A 25,521-nucleotide genomic window follows, 5' to 3' on the forward strand; every position below is an offset into this window, starting at 1 on the left:
GGGTAAACTTTCTTGCAGTGTATCCTGAAATAGCCAAAGTAGCATTGTGTGTCACTGTCCCATTTTCAACGACATATTTATGCGAGTCACAATTTTCAACGCTGAGTGTCAAAAACAAAGCAGTGCTGTCGGCTTGATGTTGCAAGTGATCCCCGCTGTGCTCTGTCAAATATCAAGCCAAACTACCGAATCTTACCAAGAGAAAACAGTGTCAACCCTCTCACTGACATCTGTTGACTAATTTAAGGATTTATTGTAAAACTGTTTTCTTTGTATTGTGCTAAAATGAAGTTAGTAGTCATAGATATAAAGCGCGTACTTCATATTTTATTTCTTCATAAATAATTGAATACTGGAATAGTTCATTATGTGGTGTCATTAGGTTAGGTCTATATCCTCCACGTCATTTTATCGGAGAGGTTATAGAAGCGACGGGGTTGGGAGGGGGGGCGCGATGACCACCCGTATCTGAAAAGGGGGGCGTCGGCTGGCAAAGGTTGGGAACCACTGATTAGATAGTATTGTATTATGTTGTTTTTTGTTCCTTTTTTTTTTGCTATTTGGTTTACGTCGCACTGACACAGATAGGTCTTATGGCGACGATGGGACAGGAAAGGCCTAGGAATGGGAAGGAAGTAGCTGTAGCCTTAAGTAAGGTACAGCCCCAGCATTTGCCTGGTGTAAAAATGGGAAACCATGGAAAACCAACTTCAGGGCTGCCGACAGTGGGGTTTGAACCCACTATCTCACAGCTGCGCGCTCCTAACCGCATGGCTGTATTATGTTTAGTACTATCATTTGCGTACTGGCAAGTCGCAAGACACATTTCAAGTTTTCATTGGTGAGTCTACTTCTGTGTCTAGATTTACAAATCTTCATTAATGAAAACGTCTGTTCACATAAACAAGTTGTTCCTAATATACTTACAATATGAGCATTAAATATGTACAATCTAGGAAATCTCTCCCTTGCAAAACGAACATAAAATTTATTCAAACTGTTTGTGTTTGCAAACCTCTTTCGTTTGAGTATCGCACTGTAAGTCAATCAGTTCTAGCTGCAGTTCTAGTCTAACAGTTTGCTCATCCACTGAGAAGGGCATAGCGAACACCTGCAGATCTTTTTCTAATGCCTGAATGTCGTGAAACCTACTCTCAAAATCATCATATAGTGACATTAAAACCTCCAAAGTACTCTTCTGATTTGCAAAATAAGCACATCACTGAATTTGTTGCTCGATTCATAATTGTTCTATTGGATTAAATTAGTATAGTCCCATTTAAAAGAACAAAGATTCTACCTGTTTCTCGGTAATTATGTATGTTATCAAGAGGAATAGGACAGTATTTTATGAGCCCCTTAATACAATTTAAGAATTTGAAAACAGAGTGTCTATACCTTTAATGGATCAGAAGATATTTGAGGTGGACAACTTAGCTGAATCACCCTGTATAAATGATATGAGTAAAGATCTGGAATCACAGATAAGGATATTTGTGGATGGTGTTATACAGCAGGGCCTCTCAAATGCCCAAAATCTCGTGTGCAAATTGAGGCGCAGAGTTCCTGTGCACAGTGCATTGGTCCCGCTCGGCTCGGCTCAGACCAACGCTTCGTCTATGGGCTACTCAGCTAAGCTCAGCGCAACTCGGCTTAACTTGGCTTGAATTTGGAGCGCTACAGAGCAAGTGAAGAAGAGGGATACAGGCAGAGCGAGCGAGATAGGCTTGGCTCCAAATCAAGGAGGGGGGGGGGGGGGTCTGCACTCTGGTCAACCAAGCGAAGTCGTCTTTTGCACCGTGCACAGTGGTGCTTGCACTCTGAGAGGCCCTGTTATACAGTATAGAGTACTAAATGAGTTGCAGGATTGTGAGCGACTGCAGGAGGACTTAAACAATGTAGTGAGACGGACATCAGACAATGGTACGAGGGCCATCCGGAAAGTAGTACTGTACCTGTTATCGCCGCATGAAGTGCTGACAACTCGGGTAGCCGCTGGGCAAGATCAGACCACGTCGGTGGCTTGTCTGCCTGCTCTATGCGAGGTTGCGTGACGCTAGCATTGCCTGTGTTGTGTCTGTGATCGTTTAAAATCGTTTAAAATTGAGAACCCCGCCAGTTGTGAAGTGTGGGCCGTAATTAAATTACTTAATGTACGAAACGTTTAACCTTGTGATATTCATTGCCAATTAACGGAGGTGTATGTAGACAATGTGATGGACGAATCGTCTGTTCGGCGCTGGTGTCGCAACTTCAACCTGGGGAGGGGGAATACACACGACGAGGAGCGTTCAGGGAGACCATCTGTCATTACAGACCAACTACTGAGTGCAGTAGACGAATGCGTGAGGAACGATCGGCGCGTCACAATTGATGAACTCTGTGAACACTTTCCTAATGTGTCTCGAACAATTGTTCATGAAATTATCAAAGACCATCTGCATTATTCAAAAATCTGTGCAAGGTGGGTCCCTCGCATGCTTACAGAGGAGCACAAAACCAAGCGTATGGCTGCAGCACTGACGTTTCTGGGACGTTATTCCGATGAAGGAGACTCTTTCCTGACTCGCATCATTAATGGGGACGAAACATGGGTTTGTTATGCATCACCTGAGAGTAAACAACAGTCAATGGAGTGGCATTATGCTCATTCACCAACCAAACCAAAAAAATTCAAGACAGTTCTGTCCACCAGGAAACTCATGGCAACCGTTTTCTGGGATCGCCGAGGTGTACTGCTCATTGATTTTATGGCCCGTGGAGACACAATTAATGCTAATGCGTATTGTGAAACATTAAAGAAATTACGGCGGGCAATACAAAATCGACAGTGAGGTCTATTGTCTACAGGCGTTGTTCTCCTTCATGTCAATGCCAGCTCTCATGCAGCTGCAATAACACAACAACTTTTGCAGCAATTCAAGTGGGAAACCTTCGACCATCCCCTGTATAGCCCAGACTTGGCTCCTTTGGATTTTCATCTCTTTACGAAGCTTAAAGACTTTCTGGCGGGAAAACGATTTGACAGCGATGAAGAACTTAAACGAGCCGTGACTACGTATCTCAATACGCTGGCGGTGGAGGACTATGACGCTGGAATACAAAAACTCGTCCCACGTTATGACAAATGCCTAAATTTGCTTGGAGATTATGTGGAGAAGTAGTGTAAAGTATGCTCTTTCCAATAAAAATGTGTATATTTGTTAATATTTACTCCTGTGTCTTTATTGCGCAAACGGGTACCACTTTCCGGATGGCCTTCATATGATTGTAAGTGGGATGAAAAGTCAAGTTGTAAGTTTCACCAAGAGGAAAAGTCCTCTCAGGTTTTAATTACTGTGTTGATGGGGTGATAGTACCTCATGGGGAAAATGTAAGTACCTAGATGTTAATATAAGGAATGATCTTCATTGGGGTAATCATATTAATGAGGTAGTTAAGAAAGGTTACAGATCTCTTCACATGGTTATGAGAGTATTTAGAAGTTGTAGTAAGGATGTAGGAGAGGGCGTACAAGTTTCTGGTAAGACCACAGTTAGAGTATGGCTCCAGTGTATGGGACCCTCACCAGGACTACTTGATACAAGAACTGGAAAAAATTCAAAGGAAAGCAGCACGATTTGTTGTGGGTGATTTCCGACAAAGGAGTAGTGTTACTAAAATGTTGCAAACTTTGGGCTGGGAAGACCTGGGAGTAAGGAGACAAGATGCTTCGACTATGTGGTATGTCAAGAATATTACAGGAATATTTATTGAACCACCTATTCAATACATTCCACAATTTATATGGTTAGATTTTTAGTACTACAGAGTTCAATCAATCAATCAATCAATCAATACTGATCTGCATTTAGGGCAGTCGCCCAGGTGGCAGATTCCCTATCTGTTGCTTTCCTAGCCTTTTCCAAAATGATTTCAAAGAAATTGGAAATTTATTGAACATCTCCCTTGGTAAGTTATTCCAATCCCTAACTCCCCTTCCTATAAATGAATATTTGCCCCAGTTTGTCCTCTTGAATTCTAACTTTATCTTCATATTGTGATCTTTCCTACTTTTATAAACGCCATTCAAACTTATTCGTCTACTAATGTCATTCCAAGCCATCTCTCCGCTGACAGCTCGGAACATACCACTTAGTCGAGTTCTGAGGTATATGTTTTGCCCTTTGTTTAATGGGCATCATCAGCCTAACTCAATCTTAAAACAATTAGTTGTGGAGCCTATCTATTCTTACATTATGATATTAGACTATTAGTGTTGTAACACTGTGGTATCTTAAAACTAGCAATACATAACATCTAAAAAACATAGACAGACACTGAATTTGTTTAAAAGTATTGATGAATAACAATCTAAAATTATCATTTTGTCAGTCTTAAAAACGTATGGGTCTGAAACTAAAATGGCTATTAAACTTATGTGGCCTTCAGTACTCAAGGTTCAAAATATCTGAGGGAACATTTGACCTGCAAGCAATTAACATTCTTGTGAAGTGGGAGACCACTGTCTGTTGTATTTACACATCATTATAAAACAGGAGTGGCTGTGCTGTGAGGTATCACCGCTAGTGTTGTCAACAAGTCATAAACTAAATGGAGCTTTAGTTGACATAAGTGAAAGTTATATGGTCGGATATTATTTGGAACTGCTGCTAAAGTCCAGCTGACAACACCTGTATGTGGTATGTTTCGATCTGTCAGTGGTGAGTTGGTGTTGAATGACCTAAGTAGAAAAATAAGCTTGAGTAGAGCTTTTAAAAGTAGGAAAGATCATAATATGAAGATAAATTTGAAATTCAGGAGGATAGATTGGGGAAAATATTCATTTATAGGACGAGGTGTAAGGCATTGGAATGAATTATCAAGGGAAATGTTTGATAAATTTCCAAGTTTGTTGAAATTATTTAAGAAAGTGCTAGGTAAACAATTATAAATATGTAAATATGAGGTAAAAAATGGATAGGGAATCTGCTACCTGGATGACTGCATAAATGCAGAAGATTGATTGATTGATTGATTGATTGATTGATTGATTGATTGATTGATTGATTTATTTATTTATTTATTTATTTATTTATTTATTTATTTATTTATTTATTTATTTATTTATTTATTTATTTATTTGTTTGTTTGTTTGTTTGTTTGTTTGTTTGTTTGTTTGTTTGTTTGTTTGTTTATTTATTTATTTATTTATTTATTTATTTATTTATTTATTTATTTATTTATTTATTTATTTATTTATTTATTTATTTATTTATTTATTTATTTATTTATTTATTTATTTATTTATTTATTTATTTATTTATTTATTTATTTATTTATTTATTTATTTGCATGAACAGTAGTTCAGTAAAAAAAACAAATTTCCTAAAATTTATATTGACTGTGATATTGTATTTTGTCTCATTTTCTTTTATGGAATCTCTCTGAGATGACTCAGTCACATATTCTGAATGAGTTGAGGATAAGGAATGCCAGAGTTTTGTTAGAAGAAAAACAAATGTATATATATTTAGCTTAATCTGTGTGTTCATTTTGTTTTAGTGTGAACCATTTGGATATTGCTCCCCAGTTTGCTAGTATCTTAATGGGATTGTCAAACACGATGGCTACACTACCAGGAATGATCAGTCCTCTCTTAACTGGACACCTGGTGCAGCATAAGGTAAGTGTTGAAGACAATTATGTCTGTATATCCTCAGTGATTAAGTACTGTATAGCACCAGTACCTAAAGTCCAGTTGGCAAGACCTGGACCACAATAACTTCCAGCAATCATACAAATGTACTCTGTAGCTTTAAAAATAAATTAAATTGTTGGTTAATGTGCAAGAAATCAGACACACACATGCACATGCTCTCTCCCCAGAAACATCAAAAATATGTACACACATTAAAAATCTGAAATGAATTGTAGTAATATATATTTATTTTTTATAACAATTTTTTTTTACGTCACACCAACACAGATAGGACTTATGGCGACAATGGGATAGGAATGGCCTAGGAGTGGGAAGGAAGCGACCATGGCCTTAATTAAGCTACAGCCCCAGCATTTGCCTGGTGTGAAAATGGGAAACCACGGAAAACCATCTTCAGGGCTGCCAACAGTTGGACTCGAATCCACTATCTCCCGGATGCAAGCTCACAGCTGTGCACCCCTAAACGCACCGCCAACTCGCCCAGTAGTAATATGTTGCCTCTAAAGAGGGCCAAATTCATTACATCATGATGTGACACAGGGACAGCTCATGCAGTAGTGCTGGTGCACCATGGCACCACCAATGTAATAAAGAATGTGAGATTCTTTCCCTCCTAAGAACAGTTTATATAAAATTTAAATTTCAAGAAAATGTATGCATATCTTATTCTGCCTTCATTTGAACGAGTGAGCCAACCAACATGCTCTCTGGTTGCGCTTGTGTGAGTGTGTGAGCCAAATCTTACAGACACCGCTTCTGAGCATTAGACACTGTGCAAAAGACTTGCGTTTGTATGTGTTGTTAAGGGTTGAGGGAATGCCAGTGGCCTGTGATGCAACGCTTCATTTTCACCCACTAGAGAGCACTATGTAACAAGGACAAGTGAAAACTGCTTTATATTTCAACCACTAGAGTACAGAATATGGGAAGCATAATGTAGACAAAACCCAACGTTACCAACGTAGTAGTTTTGTCACTATATCTGACAGCTATTATATCTTTTGTCAGCAGGATATTTTTCATTCTCTCATGTTAAAACAGACACCTAGGAACTTTTTTCAAAAATCTGTGTTAGCAAGAGAAATAAATCTTTCTCTACTTGTAATGTAATGATTTAATGTAAGAATTTTTGCAATGAATTTTGCTCTGTTTCATTCATGTAAGTTGGTGACACAGTTACTTTAACTTACCAGAATGCAAGCACAAAAAAACCAAAATTGCTATCTTTTCTGGTATTTATTCTTTGTGTTTATGTCTAGTATCATTAAATTATTTTTGTGTGTAATCATGTAGGGTGCAAGGAATATCCCTTCCAGATGTATATGTGTGTAAAGTAGCCTTGACCTTGAAGGTAAATACTTTGTAAATTTCAGTTTTGCAGCAACTGAAATTGTAACCAATTGTTTGTGTGCACATGTATGTAGGCAGTAGCTATGGTTATTTATTCCTGTGTGAGGCAAGCATGTGTTACTTTCAATACCGTTTTTATTAACTCATTTGAAGTTGTCATTCAAGGTTTTGGAGCAAAAACTTGGTGAGTAGGGCCTACCAGTTATCTTCATAATTTTTCTTTTCTCTGAGAAGTCATTTTTCTTAAAACTGCAATTTTAAGGAAAATGCATGTGGATAAAAATAAATATATTAGTTTCTCAATGTATAAATTTGTTTCAATTGATACTTCATTAAATGAAGAGTCTTTATAATGTGGCAGTTAAATAATCTGATTTCATGTAACTTACTATAGGCAAATGTGCACTGCCTGTACTTGCAACTCTGAAAAAAAAGAATTACAAATTTTAAATTTCCTGCTCCCACCAATAGAATAATCACCAGCTGCCACTGATGTGACAATTCGGAGAGTCAAGCAAAATGATGCAAGCAAGGCATCGTCGTCAGCTGTAACTCGATCCAAGTATATATAACTTCTTCCTGCATATATTGGCCAGTTCAACTCAGTTTATGGATGTGTTTACGATGACTCTTGCTTGTCGCTTGGCCTCATGATGTCTGCAACATTCTCTTTCAAACAAGTTGACAGCAGTGAATGTAGCGTTCTGCCACAGAGAGCGGTCCACAGCACATTCTACCCATGTCTGTATATCTATACCAGTTGTCTTCATGATGTGTTTCAGCTGGTCCTTAAAACACTTAAGAGGGGCTCTATGAGATCTACTGCTGGAGCAAAGTTCACCATAAAGAATTTGGCGGGGAAGCCTGGTATCACCCATGCGGTGAACATGGTCTAAACATCTCAGCTGATGAGCGATGATTGTTGCCTCAATGCTATTTAGCTGCACTTTGTCAAGAACTGCTGTGTTGGTCAAGGCATAGGACCATTCTAAAGTGATATTTCCAAATGGAGACTGTATGAAGTGCAATGATGATTACAAACGCAGTTTGGAATACAGCCACCTACGTGCCTGCCCTTTCACAGTAAGTTTGAAACCGATGACTCTGTGTGTGATGAGTACAAGGATTGATCTGCAAGACATCACTCAGCAATAAAACCTGTGTCTCTGGATGTGGTGTTACAACAATTTATACACTCAGCACAGAAGTCTGTCGACCAATCCGTGTCAGAGACAGGAGTTGGCCTATCGAGTATACGACAAATTCTGAAGAGAATGAAATGGAAAGTGTTCATTCTGCAAATGTTACATTCCATGAATGAAGATGGTCCTAATTGGCAGTATTGCGAGTGATTGGTTTCAAGACGTGTTACATTAGGATGCAGAGTTTGCACAAGTATGTGCTCTGGTGAATCAGTCATCATATTGTGTTTATCGGGCTCCAGAAAATCTACACATTCATGTGGACAAAACAGTCTACTCGTGGCATGTCGTATCAGAGTGTGTATCAAGACCAAAGGTTGCAACCACTCATCATATGCTCAGACCTTATACAGCATAAATCTTACATTAGTAATTTACATTAAATATTTGCGTAGTTAATACAGTATGTTTTTTTTTTTTATTGTTAGCATGGTAAATCTTCAATGGAAACTTTTGAAACCATATTTTCAGAGTTGTCCAATTAATTTAAAATAAAGAGAACCATTTTACAGTAAATTAATTAATTCTATCAACTCAGTTACCTTGAATGGGTAGGTGATATTTACATACAGTAGAACCCCATTTAACTGAACTTCACTTAACCAAAATGCTCTGGCAAAATTGTATTTTAATATTTTGTTTTTACCCTCTCGTTCTTAGCCGTCGATATTAGTAATTCTCTTGCTATATGTGCTGAGAGCTACTGGGCAAACACTATTTTTATATCATGACTTACACCAGAATGCACGTGTAGCATAAAACAAAACAGTTTCTTACCATCTAGTTCGTTCCATGATACATTTTTTCTTGAACAAGCATGAATTATTACAGTTACTACATTATTATTATTATTATTATTATTATTATTATTATTATTATTATTATTATTATTATTATTCATTTTTAAATCTCCACAACATCCTTATTGTTTACATCGAGGTACAGAAATTTTGTCCCACAGGAATTGTGTTTATTGGAACCATTGCATTAGCCTAGAGATGAAACATTATACAATAATTCGTGGAGTGCTGTGTAGTTTATGGCATGTGTCTGTTCTGTCTCTTTTACCTGGACCTGAGGGCTAGTTCAAGGTTCACTCAGCCTACATGATTAGAACTGAGGAGCTATCTGACAGTGAGATAGCGGCCCTGGTCTAGAAAGCCAAGAATAACGGCCGAGAGGATTCATCGTGCTAACCACATGACACCTCGTAATCTGCAGGCCTTTGGGCTGTGCAGCAATCGCTTGGTAGGGCTGCAGGCAACTGGGAGGCTTAGTGTTAACCCAGACTGTAAGAAACTACCTCCATATGGAGAACTTATCCTCCAGAAGACAAACGTGATCACCACTACTAAGACCTCACTACTGTGGTGCTAGGAATAGATCGACAAGAGAGCACCTGGAATGAGACCTGGATCAGTGACATCAGTGACCGACGCTGAATGTTTTTGTGATGCCTGACCATCGAGTGAGGAGAGTGTGGAGGTAGCCCAGTACCAAAGCACAACTCAGACACAATATCTGTCAGGTCTAGGAAGGTGGATCAGTCTTGTTTTGGGGAGGCATCATGTATGAAAATCAGATGCTGCTCATCGCCAAGGGTAATTTGAGAGCTGCGCATTATTGGGCCAGAACTCTCCTTCCCTTTGTTCAACCCTGCTGACAATATTTAGGAAATGAGTTCATCTTGCAAGATGACAATTTACAAGTGCATCGCGCCCAACTCATGAACATCTTCCTCCAGGATGCTGACTTTTAAAAATGGAATAGTCTGTCATGTCACTAGCCATGAATCTTATCAAACATGCTTGAGACCTTCTGAACTGTGCAGTACAATGCTGCAGAAACCCACCCAGCATCAAAAATGACCTCAGGAGAGCTGCTGTGAGAAAACAAATGTTGCTGGAATATTATAGAATGTTGAAAAGGGTGCATAAATGAGTGTGTTAACTAGCTAGCTGGCTCAGTGGATCATTCCAAGAGTATGCAACTTACGATCCTTAGTTCTATCTCGTCCGAGATAGTCGATTTCTGGAGGACGGTCAGAAATGTCGGCGCTCCATGTTGTTGTTGGCATATCGAAGATCTCTTTTGATGTCACCGGACAAGATTAGAAGACTTTGCTTTACGTCGCACCAACACATATAGGTCTTATGGCAATGATGGGCCAGGAAAGGTGTAGGAGTGGGAAGGAAGTGGCTTAATTAAGGTACAGCCCAAGCATTTGCCTGGTGTGAAAATAGGAAACCATTGAAAACCATCTTCAGGGCTGCCAACAGTGGGGTGTTGATGTAAATATTGTTTTAACATTTTTGAAAATAAACAAAGTGATAAAGCCAAATCTATGTGTCTGATGTCTGAAGATATTCTGTTATATACTCCACACATTTTTACAAATGGTGAATTTTTATGATGTGAGGTGCTTGAGAAGGGGCAGTAAAATGTTTGTCTCAAACGTAGAGTTACCCTCTTGGTACTGAAGTTGATTCTTTTAAGAAACTGTTGGTTATCTAATCTTGCGTTAACTGCCTTGTAAAGAAATACCTGTTGAATTAATGTTCTACATGTACAGAGCTGCAGTAAGCCAAAGTCATTTAGTAGAGTTCTATAAGAAACTCTATGATGATATGATTGATTATATTTTTTAAAATATAAATATTGCAAAAATTTGTTTTGTATTTTTTCTATTTTGTTATTTTTACACATGTACTGGGGCGCCCACATTACACATGCATATTCAAGTTTACTTCTAACAAGGTAACTGAATAAGATTTTTAAAGTATCTTCTCAAGTATTATAATAATAAACGCTAATTGTTTAAATCCATCATTTGTAATTTTATGAATATGACTGTTGAATGAAAGTTGTGAATCAAGCATAACATCCAAATCATTTACTAAATTACACCTCTGCTAGATCTCGCCATTTATACTATAATTATGCACAAGCACATTCTTATTACGAGAAAATGTGATCACAAAACACTTTTCAATATTGAAAAAAAGCCTGTTTGCAACACACCATTTGTAACAGTTGTTCATATCGGTTTGCAATTCCATAGCATCATCATACCCAGTAATTTGTTCATAAATTTTTAGGTCATCAGCAAAGAGTAAGAACTTTGAATATTTTATTACTTTTGATAAGTCATTTATAAATAATAAAAAGAACAATGGACAAAGGTTTGAGCCCTGGAGGGCTCCAGAATTAACTTTGAACTGGAATGAAGTATTTTGTGCATAAGATACAAACTGTTTTAATTTCAAAAACTTGGAAGATAAACCATATAATGATAATTTACTCAAAAGTATACCATGATCAATTTTATCAAAAGCTTTTGCAAAGTGAGTATAAAGTGCACCTATAAGAAGCCCTTCATTCATTGAATCAGAAACATCCTGTACAAAGGTTATAAGATTAGTCGTAGTAGAACGCTTGGGATAAAACCCATGCTGAAATTCTGATGCGTATTGTTTGACGTGATTAAATATTGTAACATAGAGTATTTGTTCAAAGAGCTTCGCTGGAGCACATATTATTGAGGTAGCTCTGTAGTTCTCAATTCTCAAACTATCACCAGATTTAAGGATCAGAGTTATTTTACTTGTTTCCCAAATTTCAGGAACTATTTGTGTCTTTAAAGTTAAATTATAGTGGAACCATTAGCACCTCTGCACATCCTTTAATAATGTAAGGAGGTATGTGATCAAATCCCACCGATTTAGTTGCCTTAAGTTTTGTTACTGCATCTTTGTACTCATCTTCATGTATAGGACCCATCTGTAAAGTGTGAGCAGTAATAATTGATACTGTCTCAGAGGCTATATATAAAGAAGGCTGGGGTGCATAAACAGTTTGAAAATAACATGCAAACATGTTGGCTGTTCCTTGTGCAGTTACCAAATGGTTTCCACCATACGTCATACCGTACACTGTTTGAACAAACTATTATTTTGTTTACTTTTTATGACACCCCAAAATGTTTTTGGATTCTTTTTTATATTATTCTGTGCCTGTATTATATACAATTTATTTGCCCTTAGAGTAAGTGTCTTAGACGTTTTTCTTAAATGTTTGTACCTGTGAGCACTGTATTCAGAATGCTTCATGTGCTTCCTATGAGCCTCCTTTAATTTCAGCACTTTAATTGTATCAAATGCGAACCAACAAGGGTACATTCTTTTCATATTCACTGATTTTTTAGGAACATATTTTGTTAAAAAGTTATTAAGGTCTTCATAAAAATAGCTCACTGCATTATTAGGGTCTTCACTCATTAGTAACTGATTCCAGTCATATTTTTATAACGATGCATACAATTCATAAAAGTCAACCTTCTGGAAATTGTAGATGCTGACAGGTAATATTTTGACTCGCTCAATGTTAACAACCAGTTCAAAATATATAGGAGGATGATTAGAATCTTCAGGCACAAGAATATTTCCTACATAGTTGGACAGGACTAAATAGTGATTTGCCATTGGCATTTTTTTTATGTTATTAAACAAACTCACATTGATTAAACCTATAAAATTAGCCAGAGCAAGGTATTTTGGTCCACAGTTAAGTGAATTAAAGAAATTAAAGTTACTATCAATGATCAAATGTAAGTTAACCCTCTTAGAGCCAAGAGCCGATCTAGTCGGCCGCTCCCTATCAGTTGGAAGAGGCCAGAGCTCCGTCTCCACTCTACTACTGTAAAGTGCCAGGCCGTTTTCAGTGGAAATACATGTATTTTAAGATTCGCGTATATCTACCGGTGTATAGCAAATACCGGCATGAAATTTTCTACATATCGACTACGTAGAATAAGAAACTGGTCTGGAGTGATATAAAGAGTCAAAAACGTTTTATTGTTGATTTATAGTTGCCGAAAACGTTTATTTTTAGGAAGAGAAAAATATTTTCGCACTTTCTCTCTCAATATCTACTTTGAAAAAATAATTTACGATACAAAAGAATATACGTAATAATGTATAATGCATTTCTAAATACAATTCTATAGAATAACTTTGAATGAGAAAAATAAAAACGTAAAAATTAAAAATTCAAACATATGTCACTAATAAAAACAAGACAATTCTACTCACCGATAAAATTCGCGTGTATGTATCGATGCTTGGCAAATACTGACGATAAATTTTCTATGTCCTGACAACACAGTATTAAAATAATTCTGAATTATTAAATAAGTAAAAAATAGTAGTTGATATTATAGTATTTGTTTTCAGAAAAAATAGTTTCTCGTTTTCGGTTGTAGTATATATTAGAAAAATAATTTTACAATACAACAGAATTTACGAAATTAAGAAATGTATGGCACTAAATCCGTGATTTGCTTTGACCTACTAAGCGACCGCTGCTCAGTTCGGTACCTGCAGTTTACGAGGTGAATCATGGTCAGTGAGACAGATCCTCTCAGTAATTATTCTTGGTTTTCCAGACCGGGGTCCTCTCACCCTCAGATATCTCCTCAATTGCAATCACTTAGGGTCACTTAGATTGAGTGAACCTCGAACCAACCCTCAGGACCAGGCGAAAATTCTTGACCTGGGCAGGAATCGAACCTATGACCTCCGGGTGAGAGACAGGCACGCTACACTTGGCCCGCGGAGACCGGCATTTAGGTAATGATAAGAGGACTATATGCGACTATAAGGTTTAGCAGAGAGTAAGTGAAAAGTAAATTGAAGTATGATATGGGCGGAGAATCAGACGGTAGGGTATGTTTAGGTCCAAGAACTTCCTTGAAGGAGACAGGAGGTTGAGGAATGTTGTCGGGTTCATTGGGACAAATTTCCACAAAATGTTCTCCAGAGACATCATCATCATCATCATATTCGTTATCACTAGTTTCATCTACCACCATATTCAGAGTAGCTTTAGTGCTGTTAGACACAATCAAACGTCTCTTCTTTAGCTGCGGTGATTCCGCGGACGTGTCCGGTATAATTTCGTCGCTACTCTCTGAACTAAATTCCCTATCGCTATCCGATAAATCATCAGCATTAACTTCGCACTGTTCTAAATACTGCATTAATTTGTTGTCATCAATACCTGCTGAAAAATTATCACGTGAATAACATGCCATTTTCCACTCACTGCAAGGAGCAATCTCTTACTGACCGGTTAGCGGTATTTGTAAACACAGGAAACGACTCTTGTGAAAGGTATAACACCCTCTTAGAACTGCCAAAGCAAGGCCAGGCACACAATAACGTGTAGCCCCTTTACTACAGGTTGTAACAAAAGTATGCACTTCACTATACGTTACCTCAAAATTACGTATATCACAGAATTTTAAGCCGGCCGATGTAATCGGCTCTGGCAACTTCAGACTGGATTGTTAACGGCCGACCAGATCGGCTCTGGCAATTTAAAGGGCGGATGCTCGCACTACCGCCTGGCACCAAGAGAGTTAAAATCACTCATTATAATAACATTACAATGTTGTATGAATTTGATATTTTTAAGTACTGCAAAAAAATTATTATAAGTTTCTAGATCAGAGTTTGGTGCAAAGTAAACATCTACCAGGAGATGCACCTTTTCACCTCAAATAAATTTAACACAGACACATTTGATGTTCTCTACATCAGTTTCTACAAGAACAGATTTGAAAGTATTAGCAACAGCTATCGAAACACCATCACCCTTCTTATGAACACTATCCTGCTGCAAAACATTATATTTTGTATCAAATATTTCCCCATCATATACACTCTTTGTCAACCATGACCGTCATCATGATCACGTCATAATTACTAGCAAGGACACTTGTGTATATGTTACTTATTTTGGTGTTCAACCACCTAACATTCTGATAGTAAAATGATAATAATTTATCCCTTACAGCTATCTAAATCATACCAAATTCTTAACATCATCAATCGTTCTAAGAGTATATACATAAGTGTCACTGGCTTTCTTCCTAAATTTAATATTTCCGCATTATCCACCCACAAATACCATGCAAAATCTCTCTCTCCTTTTACCCTTCTGGCTTCACTGAAAATAATCCTTCTGTTTAAAGTGAGATTTTGGTTGACATAGACAGGCACCCCAGAGGTAAGTCCAATGTCAGCACAGCTCAAGTTATGTTTCATCTCACACCTCTGGAGAAACATATCCCTGTCAAATCTTCTAACAAATTTCACAATAACTCCTGTGTTAGGTTGACTTACTGGCTTTTTTAACCTATGACATGTGTCAATCATATTTTCGGTCACAGTAACATCTAATGCCCAATCTACATTTTTCACTAAGGAGATCACATCTTCGTTTGGCATTTCAGGAATCCCATGTATTTTCAGTGTATTCTGCCTTCCATATTGGTCTAGATCATCTATTTGTTGCTGTAAGTTGCTGATCTTGTTCTTTAATGCACAGTTCTCTGATTTAATGTTCTCAATAACTTCCTTGCATAATTTTAGCTTTTCTCCATGACTCTTGAGTAGAATAAAGTTTTCCTGCAGTTTCCCATGAACCGAGTTCAGTGATGTACCAAGTTCTACCTCAAGATTCTTACACGATTCCTTAACTTCTTTACTAATTGAAAGCAGAAGTCGATATATATCGCTTACAGTCGGTACATTTTCTACAACTTTACTGCCCTCCCGATCACTCACGTTACCAGGGGAGTTTTCTCACATTTATTACATAACCACATCTCATCATTGGATCGCAAGTTTTTCACATCCTCTTCGGTAAGATTTACGCACGCACTATGAAATAGATTACTGCATAACTTGCACTGAATTTTTGCATTTACATCCTGACGTGCCACAGCTTTTGAACAATTGATGGAGTCATTTTTGAAAGGACCTTACTCCAAATTTTGACAAAATGAGTTAAGTACGGTACCAGATTCTGTATGAAAATGGCTTAATTCCACACATTGTAAATGTGTTTTTGCAACTTGGTTACAGAGACGTCGTTTTTGAAAGGGCATGCCATCTATTTTAAGAGAATGTACAACTGGGCAACCATCCTCTATTAATAAATATCAGAGGGGAAAAATGAAGATATCGGCCAAAGAAAGTCAAGTGCCACAAAGGACGTGGAAATGAAAGACTCTTTTGGCCTCAAATGCTCTAATACCATTGGGGTTAAAAATAAAGAGTTGACCAAGGGAGTTTGGATAGGATAGATGAAAGTGAGGCACCTGGCACAAGTAAGTGGAAGCAATGCCGGGACTCAGCTGCGGGCCCCGTGGTTGCCAATCCAAGCTAAGAGCCCTGGGGCTCCTTTTAGTCACCATGACAGGCAGGGCATAATGTGTTATTCTACCACTCCTACCCAGAGGGGGAGCTCATAGAGTGTATGCGGTGAAAGAATATTGTGAAATGATTGCCAATGCTTCCAAAAATCATAATTTCACCATAAAGCTAATAGAAACCAAGGATCTACAACTTCTCTAAGTGGCGGCCAACATACTACAGGAAAGGGGGGTTGTCGAATGAATCACAAGGTAGACATGTTCCAAAAAGCTGGAAAGTCAAGTTTCATCTATGTTCCTTTATGCATTTTGAACCTATTAAGTTAGGTGTTGTGGCTACTGAATACAGAAGCATACATTCAATCTTTTATTTCCGGAAATGTCTGTTGTTTTTAATTTTGAAAAAAGCTTACACTGGACCAGCGGTTATTAACAGGAACAAAATGCAAGGCATTCAACATTTACTTGATTATATTCTCCATGAATATAGGTATTTCTATGATGATTTGATGAAATGGCCTGTACGTAATACTGCTGCTACTTGACCATGCGTATGAATTACTTCCTCAAGAATAGGACCTTATTCCTAGATTTTGTACTTTTTTTTTTTTCAAATAATTTTCAAAATCTAGCAGCTGCAGTAATGGCAAAATATCCATTTCATTGTGCTCTTTAAACATTGGAAAGCCCATCCTGTTACATTCCATACTCACCCGCAGAATGTTTTCCTTCGTTTCTGAAAACTTAAGATTTTGGAGTAAGGCCTTTCGAAAATGACTGTATCAATTTCCACACAGATAAACTCTACAGATAAACTTTCATAATGTTGGCTGTTCTTGTCATAATCGATTTGATACAATACACTTTTACTCCTTGAAAACATTGAAGTTGGTAGTAATTTGTCACAATCGATAGTTCACTTGACCCCACTGAAATGTTAACACTCTTTGTTGGTAGCAACTTTGTAAACACTGTTCGAAATTGCACTGAATCTCTGTACAGTTTAAAAACTGATTTACAGCACTTAGTTGAGCTACAATTGAAATGTTTTTATGCCCGTTTAAACAAGAGTCCTACTTATAGTTTGAAATAATTGCATCCTTTTCAGTCAACCAAACATCACTATATCCACTATAAAATCTTGAAAAACCTAGAGCACAAGTCACTAACTCGTTACCTGAAACCATACAACAATTGTTGTTCCTTGGCTGAATTGTCAGCATACTGGTCTTTGGTACAAAGTGCCCTGGGTTCGATTCCCAGCTGGGCCAAGGATTTTAACTGCATATGGTTATTTCTTTTGGTTTAGGGACTGGTATTTATGTACATCTTAATACACTTCTCTTCATACACATACAACATTCCTCACTACCTACCATACCACCACAGAAACACAAAATAGTGAATACATCCCTTTGCATAGGGTTGGTGTTAGGAAGGGCATCCAACTGTAAAACTGGACCAAATTCATATCAAGTGTCTTTCCTGATAAATTGGTAATAATAATAATAATAATAATAATAATAATAATAATAATAATAATAATAATAATTGTTACGGAGTTCTCCGTGGTAGTTAGAGGTGAAAGAAGGTGCTGGGATGAATAGGACTCAATCTACGAAATTAAAGTTAATTTTAAAATTTAACAAGGTTATATTTTTCTTTTCAAGATCAAGAAATAACAAATATAACAGGTACTCAGTAGCCTAACAACAAATCGAGAATGTACAATTACAGTGTTACAGGATTTGGGCTCCGAGAGCCAGACACACCGTTCTTGAGCAGAAAGCCCAACTTTACCCAAATACAAGATTCGACAAAGGGGCAGAAAAGCCCAATCATGCCCAGGAGCACTTGCTCCCAATTACCTAATAAAGCCTCCTCAAGGCACACACAATCAACTTTTAAGAAAGAGCAAACCCACTCTCAAAATTCAAGCCTATCAAAGGCCACACCGAACTCCACCTTTAAGCTGTCCTCCAAGTACAATAACACAGGGGTAAAAATACCTAACCTGCTGAGGCCTATTCAGTGAAGAAACAGGACAATTACATGGCCTCCAAAAATACCAACTTGAGAGGAGGCGAAACTGCACTCCTAATACATTTTGCTTAAAACCTACTTGGCACTAGGCCATTAATGCAAGGGCTAATCCCATACTAAAGAGGTGACACGATAGGAAAACTTATTACATTTTGAAACGAAGAAAAATGGTTGAGAAAATGTAGTCACGTCAAGAACAATATGAAAGGGAGCTCGAGAGGGTAGGCACTCTCTATCCCAATTTGTAGTTTAAAGAGATAGAATTTATACCAAGTGTCTTTTACATTTTAAAGGAAAGTTACATGATAAAAGTTTCGAACCCGCCCCGAGGGTTAAACTGCTGAGCTAGCAAGAAAGAAGTTATAAGACGGCCATTACCTGGTGGTTGAACTGCTGCCCGAAGAAAGAGGCGCTTCCCGCCCCCTGTTACACAATTTACACACTGATAGATGTTACTGAAGTGGCGCAGAGACCCGAAAATCAGCAGTTTATATACCCTCGCGGAACATTCGAGACCTTTCAGGAATGAGAACACCCGCCCACAAGCCTTTTATTGGACGACCAAAAGATTACATGTCAAAAGTGAAGAAGAAAACCAGGATTGGTGGAAAATTAATTACAGAAATTACTCATTGGTCGAATTCAAAACTGGCGGAAAGTGAAGGGTTATACAGCCAACCTAAACAATGACTGAAAGAAATTTAACAAAGAACAAACTTATGAACACAAAATTTCTCCAAAAACACAGTTCTTTCACTTCGCACTAGGGTGCATAATTGTAGTCCTTCAGTAGTGCCATCTAGAAGAGAATGTTCACACTTCTTACTACAGGCAAAACAAAAATACATCGAAAACGACACCATTCAGAACACTTCAAAATTTACAAGTAGGGACATCTTCTGAGAAACTAGGGAATTAACACTGTAGTTAAAGTTCAGGCTTCCTCCAGTAGAGGAGTTTCAACTGGCGCAATGTTTGAATTAGCGGAGCGGAGGTGTACCGCCCGGTACAATAATAATAATAATAATAATAATAATAATAATAATAATAATAATAATAATAATATACCAGGTGAGTTGGCCGTACGGTTAGGGGCGCGCAGCTGTGAGCTCGCATCCAGGAGATAGTGGGTTCGAATCCCACTGTCGGCAGCCCTGAAGATGGTTTTCCGTGGTTTCCCATTTTCACACCAGGCATATGCTGGGGCTGTACCTTAATTAAGGCCACGGCCGCTTCCTTCCCATCCCAAGGCCTTTCCTGTCCCATCGTCGCCATAAGACCTATCTGTGTCGGTGCAACGTAAAGCAAATACCTAGCAAAAAATAGTAATAATAATAATAATAATAATAATAATAATAACAATAACAACAACTTGAATCTTGCAGTACATTGCAAATTTTGAGATCAGTGAGTTGTGCCATGCACTCATCAGTTGTTTATTGTTATTGGTACGAGTGTGTATGAAGAAACTGAATGTGTTGTAATATCATATAGTTAATATTTTATTACAGAAATTTATTGTAAACAAATTTTAAAATTCTGTCTGTGAGAAAAGGTTACAGAAGATGCAAATAATTTTTTTTTTTTTTCCAGACTGTTGAGGAATGGCAGGCAGTATTCTATATTGCCAGTGGGATCTATCTTGTTGGTGCTATATTTTACGGGCTATTTGCTTCAGGCAAGCGACAGAAGTGGGCTGAGATTCCAGACTCGTATGCTCTTTGCAGAGATGATCAGTCGCATGCATCTACTGAAGATATGCCTTTTGGCTCAGGATCATGTGAATGAAACTTGGCTGCAGAAGAATGAATGGCATGAAAGTGTCTAAGTAAGGCCTGACTATTTTGTTTACATGATGCAAAATTTGTGCATGTGTCCTCATTTGCAAACTTTATTTATTTTCCTCAACTCTACCTAAAATTTTTTTTAAACTCTCCATGCTTATACTCATTTTTGGATTGATAATATTGTTTTGGCCTTTCAAGCAACAGTCACCATAACCACCATTTATTCATATTTGATTTTGTTGAGCACTTACATGCGCACTATAGATATACTGCTTGATACAGAATCATGTGAATGAAACATAGTGAAAACAAACAAATCATGTGTGGTACTCACCATTTGTCACTTCAAAATTGATTTGTACTATGATGCAGCACAAAGGAGATACTGGTAATCGTTGTTTATAAATATAACATATTTATAAAAAGCAATTAAAATCTCATTTATCAGGGTCCCAACTTTAGTCAAACAAAGACAATTTATGCAGGATAGTAGAAATGACATCTCTTTGCCTGTACAATCTAACATGCAAAAACTATATACTGTATTCACATTTTTGGTCATGTATACCACAGTTATATAGGGGTTGCTTTTCCAAGGCAGTAAAATTGTGCTCAGTTCACTCAGATGAGAAAAGTTTGATTCCTCATCAAGAAGTTTAAATATATAAAATCAGTATTGTAGTAGAGGCACAGGCAATGAGGTTCAGTCAGCCCACCCCAAAAATGAATACCAAGTTAATTCATGCGGGCAAAGGCAACAGGGATAGGGCTCACCACTTTATCCCACTCAGTTCCGAGGTGACATATAGTGGAAGCCTTTATCTTCCACTCCTCCAAGCTTTGCTTCTCTTACCACAGGACATGTGATGCGGCCCAGAAAACCATTCCACGTGTTGCCAGATTTATTCCATTTTTTGTCAATAAATCACCAATGATCTGCATTTAGGGATGTCGCCCATTTGGCATATCCTGTATCATTTGTTTACAGAGTCTTTTCTTAAATGATCGTAAGCTGGAAATGTATCAAACATACAGTACATTTCATGGTTTTAGTTGAGTTTCTATTTAAAAATCGTCCTATTTTACCCACTTTTTTCCTGATAATATGCGGAATTTTAAATTTCTTTTACTGCTTCTTTTTTCAGCATCTTTTGATTCCTGTCAACATTTTGTAAACCAATAATTATTAGCCTTCATCAGTGCTTTTCTATATTTTGTCTGACACTGTAAATGAGCTCCCAAAAATCAAAATGTTCTTTTCGTGTTTTGCCGGGCTGAGTGGCTCAGACGGTTGAGGCACTGACCTTCTGGCCTCAACTTGGCTGGTTCGATCCTGGCTCAGTCCAGTGGTATTTGAAGGTGCTCAAATATGTCAGCCTCTTGTCGGTAGATTAACTGGCACATAAAATAACTCCTGTGAGACTAAATTATGGCACCTCGGCATCTCAAAAAATCGCAAAAGTAGTTGTATGTGTGTTCAGTCCGTCAGCGCTTCCGCTGGTGGGATCCTCAACAGCTCTGCCATCAGCTGTCATAGATGGCCTAGGCATCACTGAAGAGGCGTACTAGGGAAATGAGGAGTGAGGTCGTTTCCCATTGCTTTCCTCACCGAGCCAGAGTTGCTATTACATATCAGTCTACCAAGCCCACTGAAATGCATCAGCCGACCCTTTGAGCAACATTTTCACACAATTCATAGCAGGGACTGGCTGCATAAGGAATGACATTACTAGCATCGCTTACTTATTATTTTTACTGCAACTTCATCTGTTTTCACATCTTTGTCCACCGTCATCTTTTTAATTGCAACTTGCACCTTTGCCATAGTGATGTCCGTTTTAACTACTTCTCTTGTTGGTTGGATATCATTCTAAGATTACTGCATGTTTGTACATATAACAAGTTATGAAAATATTCTGACCATCTCCTTTCAATTTATACTGGTGTTGTTGACATTGCTCTCGTAAACAAATCTCACAATGCTTAACCACAATCTAAAAATCCTTTTATCTCCATCAAATGTTGAGTTTTAGTTCTTCTAATGTGTGGGTGTTTGTGCGGTAAAAATCACACGGTGTTAGATCAGGATTTCAGGAGTCACAAACCTTCACTTATCAATCTGTCTTCAAAGACTTCAGTTATTGAAGTTTCAGAATTAGCTGCAGTATGAGGTCTTGCCAAATCTTGCTGAAACTAAGCATAATCTCACTCCTCATCAGTTAGTTCTGAAATATATCCCTCTGATTAATTACTGACAGATGAAATTAAATTATAATGGAATGAAAGATGACAGGGAAAACCAGATTACCCAAAGAAAGTCCTGTCCACCTCCACTTTGTCCAGCACAAATCTCACATGGAGTGACCAGGATTTGAACCACAGAACCCAGCGATGAGTGGTTACCGCCTGAGCCATGAAGGCTCTTGTATTTCTACAAAACAAGTAGAAAATTATGCTATGTGTCAATTCAAAAGGTAGAATAACATGTTTCTGCTTTTCTTTTCTTTTTTAATATTCCATAGGTGTTAAGCCAATTTGTTATTTAATTCTTCTCTCTAAACACTTTAAGAGTTTCTAAAACTGTATGCAAAGTGTTAACAGAATCTCACATGCTAATTTTAAGTAATATTGTATTATTCTAGTACAACAATGACTACTATCATTATAAAATGTTAATATTGTTATAAAGTTATTTTATCTAAGTTTTTGTAAATATGATAAGTTTTACTTTTGTTTATTGTTTGGAAATATTAAGAATACCAGAAATATTTTCTTGTTAGTACATTGTATATATTGCATTTCATATTTTTTTTAAATATCCATAGTTCCTTTGATAAGCCTAGATTATTAGATTCAAACAATCTGGAATTTCTCAGATTCAGAAACTGTGATAACTTACTGGAAATTGTGAATATTTAAAGAAAGTAATCCATGTTCATGAAGTAAAAACAGTATTGTTTATGGTCAAAACAACATACAGTTAAAGAAAAAGGTCTTTATAGAATGAAAGGGGTGTTATTTTATTTTATATTTTTAATCTTTGTCTTCCTTGAAACAAAGCATTATGATGTAAGCACGGATTCTGGACAACATTGTATTTGAAAATCCTTGTTAAGCATTTCATTATTTTGATCATGTGACAAATGGGGGATTGTTTAAGGACTTTACTGTCAAAAGTATGCATAACATAGGCCTACATTGTATATTATAATTCACAGAAATCAGACAACTGAAAGAATATATAAATCATTGAAGATAGGAAGCCAGGAAGGAGAATATGATCACAGTAAATGAAAAATACAATGACTCGCTTGTGTAAGCATAGGGACAATAGAAGAGTGAGAAAAGTAGAGGTTAATTGTGATTTGAAATTTTAAAATTAGCTTTTTCTTATAATTTAAAGTTGCTTCAAAATAGAAGACCCGTGCTGTTCTGCAGCATTTGTTATGTAGGTCACATAACGTGTCTTGATATGAAAATGTTCCATGCACTGCCAGATATTTTTTTTATTGTTTACCTGTAGGATTTGTATTACCTGTTAATTGTGTGTCAAGTGAATTTTTGTAGATTTCTTTATTGTGACGTTGATTGATATTTTACGAATTATTTTGTAGTTCTAGAATTATTGTTGTGTGTTTAATTTAAGTTTTAGTTTGTTTTGTGTGGAACGTTGTCCTTTTTTTTTTCTTTTCTAGGGGCTTTACGTCGCACCGACACAGATAGGTCTTATGGCAACGTGGGATAGGATAGGCCTAGGAGTTGGAAGGAAGCGGCCATGGCCTTAATTAAGGTACAGCCCCAGAATTTGCCTGGTGTGAAAATGGGAAACCACGGAAAACCATCTTCAGGGCTGCCGACAGTGGGGTTCGAACCCACTATCTCCCAGATGCAAGCTCAGTGCCGCGCACCTCAACGCGCACGGCCAACTCGCCTGGTACCTTTGTCTTTGTTGCAGCCCATATGGTCTGGAAAGTAGTTCATCCTTTCAAATGAATAATTAGTGATAATTGTATGTATTTTCGTGTCGCACTATAGATATGATGTACACGATTCCAACTGTCATTGGGACTGTCACCAGTCAGCCTAACGATCCTGAAAACTGTGGACTCAACACTAACCTCGGTTATTTTGGATATTTTCTTTTTCACCCCTTATGACGCCCATGCCGATGGAGGCTGAACTTGGACTTAAACAGCGTCCAGAGTGTCATAATTCATTTCAGCCACCCCAGAAAATATGGATTCGACCCTATTATTGGTAATTTTGGATACTGGTAATTTTTTCATGTCACACCCTCCCAGTCCCAACCGTAGGGGTGCAAGGAGTGTCTTACCCCCACAGTTCTGTATTTCTTCCCAGATAGTATTAAGTCACGTTTGTACCAAGTTTGGTTGAAAATGCCGGTTTGCCAATAGTCGCCGTCAATTTTAATCATTTAGGTTCACCGATATCTATACGTCTGCAGTTATTGGAGTGGTCATTTAGTGATTTGATATTAGGATTACTCAGTGTTGACTGAGCTTAGAGACCTATCAATGCCTGATGGTTCACCAGCAGGTAATTCTGGAGAGAATAAAACAAAAACCAAATCAAATCTATCCAGCCTTACAAACTGGACAAAGCTGTTTTTAATAAACTTTTTTGATATATAGATAATTTAAATATCCCATACAATAATTTTACATAGTTTACTTTCAGAATAATTCAAACTGCAAAAACATCCTTCACTGTAAGCTTTATTTTGTGTTCTAGATACACTTTCCAGTATATATATTAGGTTACAACTCCTCTCACTTTAATAATGAGACCAATGGACGACGTGTTCATGTTTTAGAGCTCTGTTCGTACTTTCAAATCCACCTTCAAACACAATTTTTAATGAAAGATCCATTTCTTATTGTACTATAAGCTGCACCTTGACTTAATACAGATTTTAGTACAAATTCAAGAAAAGTATCATTCTAAAAAACTAATCTGATGATGGTGGTATACAAACTGAAATCAAAATTAAGTTTAATATATTATGTTCTGTGGGTTGCCAAATTCTTTGAGTTTTAAGAATGCTGTTATTCCATAGGTAATATAATGTTCTAATCACTAATAATGGGTCAATTATCCATAAATAAATGTTTTAGTTATAAGGAATGAATGTACAAATATTTAAACAGACAATGACAAATTACACATATGCTGTCTTTATAGATGGGTTCTCTCCTCACC

General features: G+C 37.3%; 1 protein-coding gene across 1 annotated transcript in view; it reads left to right on the top strand.

The window, feature by feature from the left end:
* The window catches only part of LOC136871356 (vesicular glutamate transporter 1), an 80,645-nt gene extending 59,968 nt beyond the window's left edge, over positions 1-20,677 (top strand). Inside the window, exons 10-11 of the mRNA XM_068225104.1 lie at positions 5,545-5,665; positions 20,108-20,677. Coding sequence (XP_068081205.1) covers positions 5,545-5,665; positions 20,108-20,302 — 316 coding nt within the window. The 3' untranslated portion in view covers positions 20,303-20,677. The remainder of the gene's footprint in view (positions 1-5,544; positions 5,666-20,107) is intronic.
* Positions 20,678-25,521: the final 4,844 nt, after the last annotated feature.

Source organism: Anabrus simplex, chromosome 1 (assembly GCF_040414725.1).
Source record: "Anabrus simplex isolate iqAnaSimp1 chromosome 1, ASM4041472v1, whole genome shotgun sequence".
In the NCBI taxonomy this organism is placed as follows: domain Eukaryota; kingdom Metazoa; phylum Arthropoda; class Insecta; order Orthoptera; family Tettigoniidae; genus Anabrus; species Anabrus simplex.